The sequence below is a fragment of the Esox lucius genome, chromosome 10 (assembly GCF_011004845.1).
Source record: "Esox lucius isolate fEsoLuc1 chromosome 10, fEsoLuc1.pri, whole genome shotgun sequence".
Lineage (NCBI taxonomy): Eukaryota > Metazoa > Chordata > Actinopteri > Esociformes > Esocidae > Esox > Esox lucius.
Genome location: NC_047578.1, coordinates 17800048 through 17815890, shown reverse-complemented (window position 1 = coordinate 17815890; position 15843 = coordinate 17800048). Strand labels below are relative to the sequence as shown.

The 15843-nt window shown below is 41.4% G+C and overlaps 2 protein-coding genes across 4 annotated transcripts in view; one reads left to right on the top strand and one right to left on the bottom strand.

Annotated features, from left to right (window-relative positions):
• Positions 1-3790: 3790 nt before the first annotated feature.
• Positions 3791-7811, bottom strand: LOC105012713 (immunoglobulin kappa light chain). Its single transcript, XM_010873733.3, has 5 exons — positions 7749-7811; positions 7206-7535; positions 4905-5222; positions 4642-4758; positions 3791-4550 (listed from the first exon to the last, which is right to left on the bottom strand). Exons 1-5 carry the CDS (start codon positions 7786-7788, stop codon positions 4504-4506), a joined length of 852 nt encoding a protein of 283 aa, XP_010872035.2. The 5' UTR covers positions 7789-7811; the 3' UTR covers positions 3791-4503.
• Positions 7812-10565: 2754 nt separating this feature from the next.
• The window catches only part of sema4ab (sema domain, immunoglobulin domain (Ig), transmembrane domain (TM) and short cytoplasmic domain, (semaphorin) 4Ab), a 36745-nt gene continuing 31467 nt past the window's right edge, over positions 10566-15843 (top strand). For 2 of the 3 annotated variants that reach the window (XM_020050345.3, XM_010873659.4), the window contains exons 1-2: positions 10566-10876; positions 10979-11001. The gene's annotated coding sequence lies outside the window, so the exon portion shown is untranslated. The remainder of the gene's footprint in view (positions 10877-10978; positions 11002-15843) is intronic. The other variant, XM_010873660.4, reaches the window with a different exon arrangement.

Genomic DNA, 15843 nt, shown 5'->3' with positions numbered 1-15843 from the left:
TTTGGGGTTTCTTTTGTGGCGCATGCTGTACCGTCCTTCAGGGAACAGGAGTTATACATTGTTCTCTTGGCGCAGCACCATGACACAACACCTCCTTTTTCAGAGTCGCACAACAGCCACCTGGCACAGAGTTGCAATATGAGGCTCCTGAATGCAGCTCAGCAGCTACTCCCTGACAAGGCAGACATTTTCCAAAGGGGTATTCCTCTGCGTGCAGGGACCTCTGAGTGAGGAGACCACAATTCCAAAGCACTTAATATAGAATGTGAGAATGGAGCAAAGGGCTGAGGTTGCTTCCCTTCCTGCAATCTCAAGGTCGTGGCACCCCCAAGTGGTTCAGCCAAGCAGGTGTTGCTGATTCCCACTCAAAGCATTCACTAGAAAATGTGTGTTTTGCAAATGTGAGTAGAATAGAGAAAGACGCTATTGTCTAGAGTGGTGGATGTGAAAAAGAGAAAACAACCTGACAACAGAACAGTGTTTTCTTAGTCCACCTGAAGCCAGGCTGGCCTTTCAGGGCACTTGGGTGGTTATTGCAGGGTCGTGTGATTAGGTGATAACTCAAACCTCAGTTCTACTTTCTCATGTTCAATCTGGGTTAGGTGAAGCAAAACAGGAGCTGCCTGACTTTCTGTGTGCATCTTAATAAGCAAAGCAGGGGATTTTTGCCTCGCTTTCGCCCCGTTTTAGTCGGGGGCTATAATGCATTTCTGCCAACTACTGTATATTAGGGTTAATGTAAGGCACTATGAAGAAACAACTTGAAGACTGGATAAATAGGTGGATACTGAGTCACTGTTGAGTCTTCCAAGAAAACCAGCATTTAAATAACAGTTCAAACCTGAATCGTTTTTTGGATAGTAATATGAAGTGCATATCTATTAATTTGTTCAATGGCACGTTGGCTAAAAGCAATGTTCAAAGATCAAATGAGTATGAAATTAAGCAGAGCTTCTTTCTGCATTCAAAATATCTTGATAAACAATGTGGTCTTAAAAGTCCTGTACTTTAATTATCTCCATATGTTTCTGCCTTTCTAGTGCTTCAACATCTTATTGCTCTTTGGGGGTTTGTTGTCGTATCTTAATAAACCGGTAGGGTATTAGTGAAAAGTGCTTAATGTCAGGGTATTGATTTTAGTATATGTAACAAAACTGTTGTAGTGAAAATGGTTAATTACATGACATTTTGAATTATGCAAAATTAATAAAATGTTAATGGCTTACCTATTAAAATATGCACGCAGCACAGAATCAGAAGCTGAGCACAGCGATAAAAGAAATTGCTCCCTAGGCTGAATAATAAAGGTAGTTTATTTAATAGGTTGGAAGAATATGTTTCAGACATCCCTGACATCACCCTACACACACACACCAAGACACACATTCACACAAAATAATTTAAAAAATCAATTTTAATGATCTGTCAAGAGCTGTCTCTTAATGCAGTCTGTGACAGATTCATAAGGATGTCATAGGGATCAGAATCTGTCTGCTCAAAGGTTATAAACAGTGTATCTTTTCAAGGCACATCACAGTTTATAAAAGACAATCTTAATCATCATATGTTGGAGAAAAGTGGCATGTATGCTTTGTTAATCATAGCCTTTGAGTTTAACCACAGATTGAAATTCTCTCCAAAGTAAATGTGAAATGCAGTCTTTTCTTTGACCTGGTTAAGGTTGTGAGGCTATGTTGTGGCTTTCAAATGGCATGAAGACAATTAATGCTACCATTGTGGTTGGTCTGCTCTGTGGAACATGCAAAGTTGTAAACTTTTTAAATTGAATGAAATGATAATAGGCCTAATCTGTATGAAAGTATGTTATTATAATTAATTAGCTGGGGTAGTACAAAAAGCAACAACAACAAAAAACAGCATTATTGTGTGAAATGCTGACTTTGCAATGAGGATTTGTTTTTCTTCTCTTGTGTGCTTCAGAATGCAACCTCTGAGCTTTACCTTGAACCCCAACTAAATATCTTTCATCTCTTCAAACCACATGACAAAGAGGACACTAAAAAGCAAATGCTTAAACCACTGAATTTATAGGTGTCACTTCCTGTCCACTGCTATGCCAAACAACCCAGATATAGGGCAGCTTAGCAACTCAATTCATATATTACTTTTGTTCAGGATTAAGACAACTTTTCTTTTGTCCACTTTTTATGTAACATAAATTTTTGTCTTAATAAACCTACAAAAAAAAATTCCGTAGACCAGTGAGGCACATTTGATTTGAGGCACAGTTCTGCAGAAAGGTAGCAAAAAATATCTCCAGCATTAAAGGACCCAAGAACACAGTAGCCTCTGTCCTTTTTAAAGGGAAGAAGTTTGGAACCTCCACCAGTCTTCCCAACTGAACAATCCGGGATAAGGGACTTGGTCAGGGTTTAGACCAAGAACCCGGTGGTCAGTTTGACAGAGCTCCAGAGTTCCTGTGTCAAGATGGGAGAACCTTCCAAAAGGACAACAATCTATGCAGAACTCCACCAATTAGGGCTCTATGGTACAGTGGCCAGACGGAAGCAGATGTCACCACCAATGACAATCCTAATCAGAATTAGGTTTAGGTGGGCAGCAGGTGGATTTGGGAGGAGGGATGGACTGCTCACTTTTGTTAAAATCAATTGTCTAATTTTGTCTTATAAATAAACTATATTTTTACTTTAAGCTTTAGGCTACCGGGTACCATATAATATAAGAATAGGAGGGCAGGAAGAACCTCGGATTCAGGAGGAACAGTGTGGTTTTCGTCCAGGCCGTGGAACACTGGACCAGCTCTATACCCTCTACAGGGTGATGGAGGGTTCATAGGAGTTTGCCCAACCAATCCACATGTGTTTTGTGGATTTGGAGAAGGCATTCGACTGTGTCCCTCGTGGCATCCTGTGGAGGGTATGGGGTCCTGGGTCCTTTGCTAAGGGCTGTCAGGTCCCTGTACGACCGAAGCAGGAGCTTGGTCCGCATTGCCGGCAGTAAGTCAGACTTGTTTCCGGTGCATGTTGGACTCCGGCAGGGCTGCCCTTTGTCGCCGGTTCTGTTCGTAATTTTTATGGACAGAATTTCTAGGTGCAGCCAGGGGCCGGAGGGTGTCAGGTTTGGGGACCACACGATTTCGTCTCTGCTCTTTGCGGATTATGTTGTCGTGTTGGCCCCTTCTAACCAGGACCTTCAGCATGCACTGGGACGGTTTGCAGCCGAGTGTGAAGCGGTGGGGGTGAAAATCAGTACCTCCAAATCCAAGGCCATGGTCCTCAGTCGGAAAAGGGTGGCTTGCCCACTTCAGGTTGGTGGAGAGTACCTGCCTCAAGTGGAGGAGTTTAAGTATCTAGGGGTCTTGTTCACGAGTGAGGGAAGGATGGAACGGGAGATTGACAGACGGATCGGTGCAGCTTCTGCTGTAATGCGGTCGATGTATCGGTCTGTCGTGGTAAAGAAAGAGCTGAGCCGCAAGGCGAAGCTCTCGACTCTCACCTATGGTCATGAGCTTTGGGTCATGACCGAAAGGACAAGATCCCGGATACAGGCGGCCGAGAGGGGTCAGCTGAGGTGGCTTGGGCATCTGTTTCGGATGCCTCCGGAACGCCTTCCTGGGAAGGTGTTCCGGTCCCGTCCCACCGGGAGGAGACCCCGGGGAAGACACGCTGGAGGGACTATGTCTCCCGGCTGGCCTGGGAACGCCTCGGTGTCCCCCCGGAAGAGCTGGAGGAGGTGTCTGGGGAGAGGGAAGTCTGGGCATCCCTGCTTAGACTGCTGCCCCCGCGACCCGGCCCCGGATAAGCGGAAGATGATGGATGGATGGAGGGCAGGAAGAAGGATGAAGCCTTTGTTATACTGACAATTATTTTTTTTAAGTTAGCAACCCAAGGATTTACATACCAAATTTCTGGTATATCACTTATTTTTTAACTATAATGCTGTTGTCCATTATTTATCTAACAATGGCATTTAAACTGTTCACTCAAGTATCTAAATTAAACACTGCTGCACAACATTTTCCTCCAAAGTTTGACTTTTATATTTGAGGTCACAGGAATTGCATCTATGTATCTCTTTACAATGTTGTATAAAACATATATTGTTTGGATTTCAAGTTATGTTTCATTATTTTAGGAAATAAGCAACAAGCCAGTAACAGCAGTACATTAGCATAAATAATGTAAATATTGTGTTGTATTTTATAAACATTGCCATTTCCATTCTAGAGCTGTACTACACGTACCCAAGTCAAGCCTAGCAAAATGTATCCTAATGGAATTCTTCATCTTTGGAATAAGCATAAAATAGCATTTTAGTGTGCAATAAAAGTAGATACGATTTATACCACTTCTATTGTAAAAATCTGCAACTTGAAATTGATAGTCTTTTTCAAATGGTTTGCTGTTGTTAAGCAATCAACCAAAAGTAGAAATACTAATGTCTGAGTTGTCACATGTCACTGCTAACATAATACGTTTGTACAAATGAGAAACTATCAAACCATTTCCTTTTCATGATGAATTATTTCTTGGTCCCTTTGTTCTTAGATGTATTATTCTGCCGAAAACCTGAAAATAAAATGTAAAAGTGATGATTTCTAGTGTAGACCATAACAATTATGAATAATTACAACATGCAGTACATCAGTTCATATGTTACCTCTCTTTTTGCCAATGTATGATGCCACAAGGACAGACAGGATCAACAGCAGGAGCCAGGCAGTTATTCCCAGGAGTCTGTACATCCACACTGTGATGTAACATAGCACGCCAAAGTCTGAGAATATGATATACCACACATAGAGAAAAGTGATGTTAGAGGAAAGGTAACTGTTAAAATAACTGTACAAATCTAATTCACAGTTTTACTTTTTTGTTCACTGCAAGGTTACAATTGGAATAAAAATCATATTTTTATATTACCTAGTCTTTGTACAGTTTTGGTGATATTCTGCCCTTCAAACTCCACCACACATGTGCACTCTGCTCCTCTGTCCCACTCCTCTGCCTGGACCAGAATCTGGTTCCTAGTGAACTCTGTTGCTTGATCACTGTTGTCTGTCCTGGCCGACTCAGTTAGTCCACTCTCCTCTCTCCCATTTATGAGCCAGTACACACGGACCTGAGACGGGACCAATCCTGACACCAGACACATGAGAGGGACTGAGGAGCCATCACTGTCTGGTGATGAGAAGATTTTGATGGTGGTGGATTCGGTGATGTTCCCTGGTGTCTCTTTCTCTAAACACAAAATTGTCAGATTGTCATAAAAAATTACATTATTGATATACCAATGTGATTATTCTTCCAGTACAGAGTAAAAATAACATCATAAATGTTGTTTAAATTATTTGATCCCCTGCTGATTTTGTAAGTTTGCTCACTGACAAAGAAATGATCAGTCTATATTTTAATGGTAGGTTTATTTGAACAGTGAGAGACAGAATAACAACAAAGAAATCCAGTATAAAATGTTATTAATGGATTTGCATTTTAATGAGTGCAATAAGTATTTGATCCCCTCTCAATCAGAAAGATGTCTGGCTCCAAGGTGTCTTTTATAAAGGTAACGAGCTGAAATTAGGAGCACACTCATGAAGGGAGTGCTCCTAATCTCAGCTTGTTACCTGTATAAAAGACACCTGTCCACAGAAGCAATCAGTCAATCAGATTCCAAACTCTACACCATGGCCAAGACCAAAGAGCTGTACAAGGATGTCAGGGACAGGATTATAGACCTACACAAGGCTGGAATGGGCTACAAGACCATTTCCAAGCAGCTTGGTGAGAAGGTGACAACAGTTGGTATGATTATTAGCAAATGAAAGAAACACAAAAGAAATGTCAACCTTCCTTGGTCTGGGGCTCCATGCAAGATCTCACCTCGTGGAGATGAAATGATCATGAGAACGGTGAGGAATCAGCCCAGAACTACACGGGAGGATCTTGTTAATGATCTCAAGGCAGCTGGGACCATAGTCACCAAGAAAACAATTGGTAACAAACTATGCCGTGAAGAACTGAAATCCTGCAGTGCCTGCAAGGTCCCCCTGTTCAAGAAAGCACATGTACAGGTCTTTCTGAAGTTTACTAATGAACATCGGAATGATTCAGAGGAGAACTGGGTGAAAGTGTTGTAGTCAGATGAGACCAAAATCGAGCTCTTTGGCATCAACTCAACTGGCCGTGTTTGGAGGAGGAGGAATGCTGCCTATGACCCCAGAACACCATCCCCACCGTCAAACATGGAGGTGGAAACATTATGCTTTGGGGGTGTTTTTCTGTTAAGGGGACAGGACAACTTCACCACATCAAAGGGACGATGGACGGGGCCATGTACCATCAAATCTTGGGTGAGAATCTCCTTCCCTTAGCCAGGGCATTGAAAATGGGTCGTGGATGGGTATTCCAGCATGACAATGACCCAAAACACAGGGCCAAGTCTACAATGTCAGCCTCGAAAAAAGTTCTGCATAGAGGATTGGGACAAAATCCCTCCTGAGATGTGTACAAACCTGGTGGCCAACTACAAGAAACGTCTGACCTCTATGATTACCCACAAGGGTTTTGCCACCGAGTACTAAGTCATGTTTTGCAGAGGGGTAAAATAATAATTTCAGTCATTAAAATGCAAAGCAATTCATAACATTTTTGACATGTGTTTTTCTGGATTTTTTTGTTGTTATTCTGTCTCTCACTGTTCAAATAAAACTACCCTAAAAATTATAGACGGATCATTTCTTTGTCAGTGGGCAAACGTACAAAATCAGCAGGGGATCAAATAATTTTTTTCCCTCACTGTATGAATACCCCTGAATATAAAAAAAAATTGGGCTTCAATGGTTATAGAAAATACTAAAACAAACGTATCTGTCTTTCTTTGATAAAAGTTACTAATGAAATGCTTTTTGTTTGACCCAGCAACCTGCAGTGCCCTCCACCTCTGAATCTGAATGATCTGGAAAGATTGTATATGAAGGAATGGTCATAGATCCCTTCCCATGTTTTTTACAACATCATTATCATTATAGAAGAAACCTCAGAGCTGTTATCTTGGCAAAGGAATGAATGATCAACGTAATGAACAGTTAACAAAAATAAAATCACAGCCTGTTGTGCTCATATTTACCAAGCGTGCCATAATTAGTGGAGATTTGTGGAGGGCACTTTATGTCGATTTTTAGTCAGTTCTGTAAATTGATTTAAAAAAAAAAAAGAATTTACCTGTCACAATAATAATCCTCGAACCATTGCCAGTGTGAACCATGTTGGAGTAAACTGCTGAACAGTAATACATGCCAGAGTCTCTTGCTGTTGCGTTGGTGATAGTCGCAGAACATTTTTGGTCTGGTTTGCTGGTTTTGTCAGAGATTTGATCACTGTAAATGTTACTCTCTGACAATGTGGCAGTCCTGGGGTCTATTTTTAGCCAAGTCACTGAGTGACAGTAGGTGATAAGTTCCTTTAGATGACATTCCAAGGTCACATTCACACCAGTCTTCACCATCACTAGTCCGGGCGTCTGGTTGATTGTTGACGTGTGTATATAAGTACCTGCAAATAAAGGCATCCATTTTCTAACTCACACTCGTAATTTTAAATAGGTTTTATAGTCTTGACATTAAATATTGAACTGAACAATCAAAACACTGCCAAAGTAAATATTTGAAATAATACACGTAGTAAGGTATTATTATTATTTATTTATTTTATTACGCTGTGCATAATAATAAGTTACACAATCGTCAATTAAAACAATTAGCTTACCTGAATACATGCACCACAACAGCAAAAAAACGGCACGCATCTTGACACGTCAGAGGATGAAGTGGATCAAATCATTTCAACATCAACACCTAAACCCCATGGTCTAAATGCCGGAAATATTTTTTTCACACAGAGTTCTACCCAGCTTACACATGGAAATGCATTGACATAGTCATACCATGGCTGCTATAGTGCATTTGGAATGTTAACTTCTATGTATGTATACGAAATATAACATCTACAGTTATTTGAAATTCTAGTGAAATGTACCTTTACTGTTGACTGCATATTGAAAAATGCAGTCAACGGGTACATGGTGAGTCAGTTCCTGCGTATCATCTGTATGTTAAGGTACCATTGAATTTGTCTGGTGAATTATATTAACCTCTCTCTCCGACACTATTTCACCTCAGCGACCTAAGAAATGCAGTCTTCACCATGCTGCTCAAACCAATCTCCATTGACACCTCTTGAGGCTACATCCTGTCTGGGTCTATTATCTAATTTGTTAACACCCAAAGTTTTTGAATCCAAACTACTCAAATGCATATAAAGGATTTGAGGATCAATAGTGCTTTCTCTTTCTTTTGTCTTGAATTCCACCCTTTTTCATCCTCTTCTCTCTAGAACCATACTGAATGGTCAGTATAATTTTACTGTAGCCGTGGGGGCCTTTTGGCTAAGCAGAAAATGTGAGAAGAAAAAGCAAAAACCAACAAGACCGAGTAGAAGAGGGTGTTTGTCCAAAACCCGGAGCTATGAGTCACATAATGATCAGAGAACTGCATTTCTCCACATCCACAGAGAGAAGGAATGGATCCCCTGCCATGCCCATTGATGTACCCCACCTCTGTCCTGTCGCCAGGCCTCACCAGAACATTCTGGTCCAGTAGGATCAGAAATGGTAAGATATGCCCCAGCTCAGGAAAGAAACCCGTTATGAGCTCCAAGTAAGTTGAGGTGAAACTCCTCGCAATGCATGTGGATGCAAATGCAAGATTCTGAACTTGGTTCAACACAAACAGAACTCCCTGAGTCAGAATCAACGATTCTGAAATTTGACTCTGAACCTTAGAGAATGAACACGGGCAGGAGTGTGCTGCCAGCTGCTGGTGGGACCATGCTACTACAGCACAAGGCGAATTGTCCAGGAATGCCAGTGCCCTGTGCCACCTGCAACTCACTATGGGCATGAATCCATTGCGATACTGTCCTGTACAGAGGGAAACTAGTTCCTGTTTCGAGTTGTTTCTAACATGCTATGCTTTAACATTTAGCCGACAAGGGCCTGACGTCCATAAGGCCATGTCAGTCGACCGTGACAAGAAACCTTGGTGATTCTTCATCTGTCACATACACAACTGTCCAGTAGGTGGCTAGGTGCACCAGCAAGTGAGATCTATTCAGGAAAATAGAACATTGTCGAATATAGTCCTGAATAGTCGCATTGTCTCCTCCAGGGTTGGGCCTCCTACTTATTCTTCATCCTGAAGTGAACAGGATAGAGTAGAGCAAACCGTTCATTCTGCAGCCAGAATAGAGAAATTAACTCCTAAAATGTGTCCCTTCCCCCATCCACGACTGGACTATAGTCACTGTAAACTCTGATTAGTTTCACTTTGAGGGAAAACAATGCACAGGATGATTCTTTCTAAAACGTTTAACACTGGTGCTTCCCATGGGTGTGTCACCACTTTGTATGCAAAATGCCCTGCCTAAGACCACAATGGACTCCGGTGGATGGTGTAGACCAATGAATCCCTGGGGGTTTTTAGCCCAATGCATCCCTGGGGATTTTAGCCCAATGCATCCCTGGGGGATTTTAGCCCAATGCATCCCTCTGGGTTTTTAGCCCAATGCATCCCTGGGGGATTTCATCCCAATGCATCCCTGGGGGATTTTATCCAAATGCATCCCTGGGGGATTTTAGCCCAATGCATCCATGGGGGATTTTAGCCCAATGCATCCCTGGGGATTTTATCCAAATGCATCCCTGGGGATTTTAGCCCAATGCATCCATGGGGGATTTTAGCCCAATGCATCCCTGGGGGATTTCATCCCAATGCATCCCTGGGGATTTTATCCAAATGCATCCCTGGGGGATTTTAGCCCAATGCATCCCTGGGGGATTTTAGCCCAATGCATCCCTGGGGTTTTTGAGCCCAATGCATCCCTGGGGGTTTTAGCCCAATGCATCCCTGGGGTTTTTGAGCCCAATGCATCCCTGGGTTTTTTTTTTAGCCCAATGCATCCCTGGGGTTTTTTAGCCCAATGCATCCCTGGGTTTTTTTTAGCCCAATGCATCCCTGGGGTTTTTTAGCCCAATGCATCCCTGGGTTTTTTTAGCCCAATGCATCCCTGGGGATTTTATCCAAATGCATCCAGGTCATCTAGCTGAAACAATGCCTGACCTGCAGCACCCTTCACCCCCCCAGCCACGCGCTGTTCCTTACCCTGCCGTCCATCAGATGGGGAATGTAATGAAATAATAGGGTCTCATACTAAGAGACCTACACTGACTGCTCAACGGAGTACAAATGCCTCATGCATGCACTTACCTACACAAATAGACACACATTCCCACACACAATCTGCATTATGTTTTTATTAGGGCTGATATTTTTTTTGTATTCAATGTTTTTCTAGCATTGTCAACCAAGAACCTGCAACTAAAAAGGCCAATGTGTGTTTAAATATTTGTTTACAGTCTTTTAACCACATTACTCCTGTAGATGGCGCCTTTTGATCACCCCACCATATAATAAATAGCGCTGTTCTTGAGATTGCACGTTTTCTACTACACTATCGTTAACCCACACAATGACGTCCGTGGGCGTGGTGTAACCCCTGATCAGAGTAAGTTTTGGTGGGTAGGCAAGTTTTTTCAGTTCGACTTTCGATAGGGAGGTCCATGATAGCATGTTTAGGGTCTGCGTTTTCATATTATGGGCACCAATTATTTTTTACGTAGCGATTAACTGATTACGTTTAAAGCGGCGAAAGCCACGCATTATAATCCAGCCTACCTGAATGCAAGAGCACGCAGGGGTAGAAGAAAACAACTGAGTGTAAAAGCGCGCTGTTAAGACATCCAGTCTTCTGCATTTGAACATGTAACTAACGATAAGGTAAGAACACCGTGGAATCGAATTGTTTTTGGAAGTTCATTCCGATTGTACTTGAACATGTTAGAGATTAGCTGACCTTACTTCTTTTTTTTCTTTTTTTAGCACATTCCAACCAGAACAACCAGGTAACGTTAGCTTGTTGCTAATAGCGCAGTTATTTTTTCACTACATGGACTGTTTTGATTACAAACAGCCCGCAGTGCATAGTCAGTGATATTCTCTTGTGACAGTAGAGAATTGGCTAAATATTTGTATTTCTCGAATTTGCATTGTATTTACTGTTAAATATGGTCTAATTATAATAATGCTTGTGTATATTTACCAAATTATTCTGAATACATTTTGCACTGTGGATGCGTTATACTGAGGGATCGCTACGTTTTGGGGATGAACTTTGGAAAAACACGTGTTGTTTATTCTCTGCCTGTTGCGGACTGCTGTGTTTCGGGAGTGGAATGTGGTTTTCATTTTGGGAACTGTGGTTTACAGTATTATTTTCACAAGTCAGTCATTTCAGCGTTAATTCTGCAATTCAACGTTTGTTGATGTCGAAAAACATTCAGCAACGTTAGCCAATCTCTCCCTCTAGTTTGTATGTATTAGATTAAGAAGGGGAGCAGTGAAAATGTTCGCTAGGCTATATTCACTGGGTCATAACCTTTGCCCAGAAAGATTACCAAACTCATAACAGGATAACATATTACAGTTGCTGGTGTCGCGATTGACAAATCAGACCTAGCACGATCACAAGTACCAGAGTCTGTTCGTTTGCAGTAAGACCAAAGCAGGCCTACTATCTGACAACATCTTGAGGATATGTTTGTTTGTCTGGGCTCTTTGTCTAAAACTAATGGCAAGTATACTGCTTTTTCTATGCTCCTGTTGCTGCCCACCCAGAGACTGAGATGTAGATTAAACTGGGTAACTGTACTTTTGCTGCATCTGTGTAACAAGATGATTTAAATGGCTTTTTGTGACATATCTAATACCTAGGGAAAGGGATGCTTGGCTGAATGTACATAAGCTTGCAAGGAAGTTGTAATTGACTAACTATCTTTGTGGCAAAGGGATGAAGAGGTAGGATTGTTCTGCCCTTACTCTCTCAGGTGGAACGTTGGTGAAACCAAATCCTGCGTAATCATCTTTCCTCGGGACACGCTTTTTAAACTAGCCAGTCGCCTGAAGATGTCCAACTCTTTCATCTGACAGTATTGTTCATGAGTGGGGGCTTTTGCCTCAGATCTTTATAACATCAGTTAGATTTGAAGGCATATGAAGTTGCATGGTTAGCGCTGCTTATTGGCAGAAATCTGCTGGTTTGTCTGTTGAGGTTTAACATTCTGACACATTTCCCTGAAGCGGCGAGCTGTTGTAGCTATTAATTTATTTTGGAAGAAGGCATTGCTTCCTAATTACACATGGAGATACACACCCACACACACACAAGCAGTAGTAAGCCAACATTCAGATAAACACACACTCAACCAGATTTGGACACGTAAGCATGAACGTGCAAATAACCCCTGGTCAGACCTGGGAATGCTGCTCAGATCTGCAGTCATGGCAACCCAACAGGGGCCTACCACAGGGATCAAAGCCTTTGCTGAGCCATCCCTGGACATGTTCCTGCATTTCCTTTCCTCTCGTTTACACTCTTTCTCCCGGTCTGTGTCTTGATGGCATTTCTGTATCTTGGCTTGGACAAACAAGTCTTGTCTTTCTGGTCTTCTTTGACGTCCATCACGATCATAGTTGTGACATTTTAATTTAACCCTTGCCCCCTAATAAGTTATTCAGATATTGTACCCAGGCCAATGCTTTACTTAAAAAATAATAATAATAATTCTGTCATGATAACCATGGGAACCATGGGTCTGTAACCATTTTCCTGTCATGAAAGCTACAAAAAATTTTTTTGCAAGCTATTTGTTTTTTAAATGGGTCTGTTACTCATTTCTCAGCCCTGCAACTTCTGCAGGTCCTTGATATTCAAGATAATGTACTGAACTATGTTTGTCATTATGCCAGGAATAATTAAGGTTAATAAAATGAGGCTTGGCTTGTTTTCCCACATCTGACTGACTCAATATATCCCTGAGAGGCTAGATAGCTATGGAGCATATCCAAATAAATATCAAAGACCATTTTAGCATGTCATATAGTTGCAAAAGTGCTTGAACAAACCGCTCTTTAATATTAAGCGGTGAAACCTACCGTTTTCATGTAAAGACTGTTTTCTATCTTAAATCTGTGTGAATGTGGTTGCTATGGCAACGTGCCAAGGGTGCTGTCAGTGCTAACAGGGAGATGTGGGATGAGACATGCTTTGTCATGGTAGCTGGAGGAAGAAAGGATATTTATCTGATAAGCATTGTGTACTTTTAGGAAATGTAAACTAAAATTATATATTTTGTCTTGACTGGATGATTTTGGAGTGCATGTAATTCTTAAAACCGTTACAACACGTGCCTCTATCAAGAAAGGAATGTGCATGTCTTGTTCATTTCATGGCAACGTTTGCAATAATAACAAATAATTCTTACAAATGACAGGAGTGCAGTCCATGGGACTGTCTGACATTCTAGGAGGTAGTTGTGGATGTCAGCCTCTACCATTCACATAAATACCATCCTGCCAAACTACCGTAGATGCTGAACTACTAGAAACTGCAGAAACATGGTTGTGTCTAGAGATATGAAAAGGGTTTTGTGGGACAAATTAACATGTAACTGAGTAAGGACAAGAAGTGTGTGTGTGTGTGTGTGTGTGTGTGTGTGTGTGTGTGTGTGTGTGTGTGTGTGTGTGTGTGTGTGTGTGTGTGTGTGTGTGTGTGTGTGTGTGTGTGTGTGTGTGTGTGTGTGTGTGTGTGTGTGTGTGTGTGTGTGTGTGTGTGTGTGTGTGTGTGTGTGTGTGTGTGTGTGTGTGTGTGTGTGTGTGTGTGTGTGTGTGTGTGTGTGTGTGTGTGTGTGTGTGTGTGTGTGTGTGTGTGTGTGTGTGTGTGTGTGTGTGTGTGTGTGTGTGTGTGTGTGTGTGTGTGTGTGTGTGTGTGTGTGTGTGTGTGTGTGTGTGTGTGTGTGTGTGTGTGTGTGTGTGTGTGTGTGTGTGTGTGTGTGTGTGTGTGTGTGTGTGTGTGTGTGTGTGTGTGTGTGTGTGTGTGTGTGTGTGTGTGTGTGTGTGTGTGTGTGTGTGTGTGTGTGTGTGTGTGTGTGTGTGGAGAAAAAAAAGGAACTGCCATACCAACTTATCTGTGAGATAAGACTTGGGGTGTATTAAGTTTTAAACATGACTGCCAGTGGAACTGCCTCACTTGTCTTCATTGATGATGTTATTGCTGATTAATTCAGTAGTAGGATGGAATGTTCTTGACTGGCTGGTTCCCTTGCTGACGACTAGGTTGAACCTAAAAATGACTCAAAATGTATGTCTTAGTGGTTGTGAGATTTTGGGGAAGTTGAAACTTGCAAGATGGTGATCAGTGAAGTGGTGAGAGACAGAATTATGTGGACTGTGAAGTTTTAATGTTCTGCAGACTTATTGTTGATGTTGAACTCAAAAATTCTAATAATGCTGGCCTTTCCATGGCACTTCCCTTATATTGAATTTATTAAACCATTCACATGTAATCAACGTTTATGTCAGCTAGTGTGACATGAAAAATGTGAATGAGTAAATTCCAAATAAACAAAAAATATTCTTTACTCATTTTTAGGGAGTTTTCTTTGAATTAGTAATCCTATTGATATTTGATATGTTGTATGTAAATGGGCAAAGTAAATAAGAAAATGTTATTTCCTTTTTCTTATTTTATTTTTTATTCTTATCTAGCCTAATATGTATAACATGCTCAAAGCAGTTTCCTATTGATGCGGGGGCATAGTGAGATTTCCAAAATAGTTTTTGGAAATCTTTCCTGATCAAGGCCCAGCTTAACTAGCAAGATAAAGTTAAGGCACAAACAATATTTAAGTGTACTTTAACTATGGTTTGCCAGTAGTTCACTCTGTTTTATTTCTGGGAATCCTTTTATGCTGACACCCTGACAGAGTGAGTATAATGTTTTTGGCCATCACCATGTTTGAGTTTCTCACAACTGAATTTTGCTTTCATCGGCGACAACCAGAATAAGATTGGGTCAGCGGTTAGCCTAATGGTTACAGCATATGACCAGTCAATGGCGTAGGTTTGTTTTTATATTGGTGTGGGGGGGGGGGGGGGGGTCAGTCAGTGGGTCCCAGGATTTTCACTATTTTCCAGGGGGCAGGGTCATATTGACCATCTGTAATAAGTGCTCAACTATTTTGCTGTGATGGTTTTCTTAGTCAACTTGAAATGGCTGTAAGTGTTTTTCAGTGAGCCAGTTCAATGTACCAGATGTAGACTGTATGACGACTTCCCCTCAGATAAGTCATGCTGTGTTAAGCAAAATTGTTTGTTCATTCAATCAACACTACACACTCACACCTTCCCAACTTCTCAAGCTGTCTTGAGCTAAAAGCGTCCATTGGTCTGCAGCAGTAATCTTCAAATTTTGTTGTCTGGCTACAGTTATAGTGCTCTACAAAAAGAAAGCTAGGACACTTTGATTAATCTTGGCTAGTCTACTTCAGCACTAGCCTTCAGTTCAAAATCTCTTTTGGAATGTAATTGCCTTAAGGGCACTGGCCGGTTTTGCAATGCATTACAAATCCTGACATCTTGAAGTATCAAAAACATTTAACTCAATGCAGTTCTAAACAAACATCAGGGTGACTTAGACTGCTGAAATTCCACAGCTTTTTAATCTGTCATAATTACCAAATGTAGTCTATGAACAGCTGCATATGTTATAACACCAAATGCATAAAACACCATGTCCGGCCCAGTTGTCTTTTGGCCAATAGCGAGGAGAGATTGCATTGACCCGAGCCCAGGAGGTTAACTGTGTTTTTATTTTTATTTTTTTCTCCCCATTTTGTGGCATTCCATTC

Coding starts and splice junctions, on each gene's coding strand:
- LOC105012713 (XM_010873733.3), bottom strand. CDS start 7,788: ATGCGTGCCGTTTTTTTGCTGTTGTGGTGCATGTATTCAG. Junction 7,536..7,748: donor GTTGTGGTGCATGTATTCAG/GTAAGCTAATTG, acceptor CTTTATTTGCAG/GTACTTATATACACACGTCA. Junction 4,551..4,641: donor ATACATTGGCAAAAAGAGAG/GTAACATATGAA, acceptor TTTTATTTTCAG/GTTTTCGGCAGAATAATACA.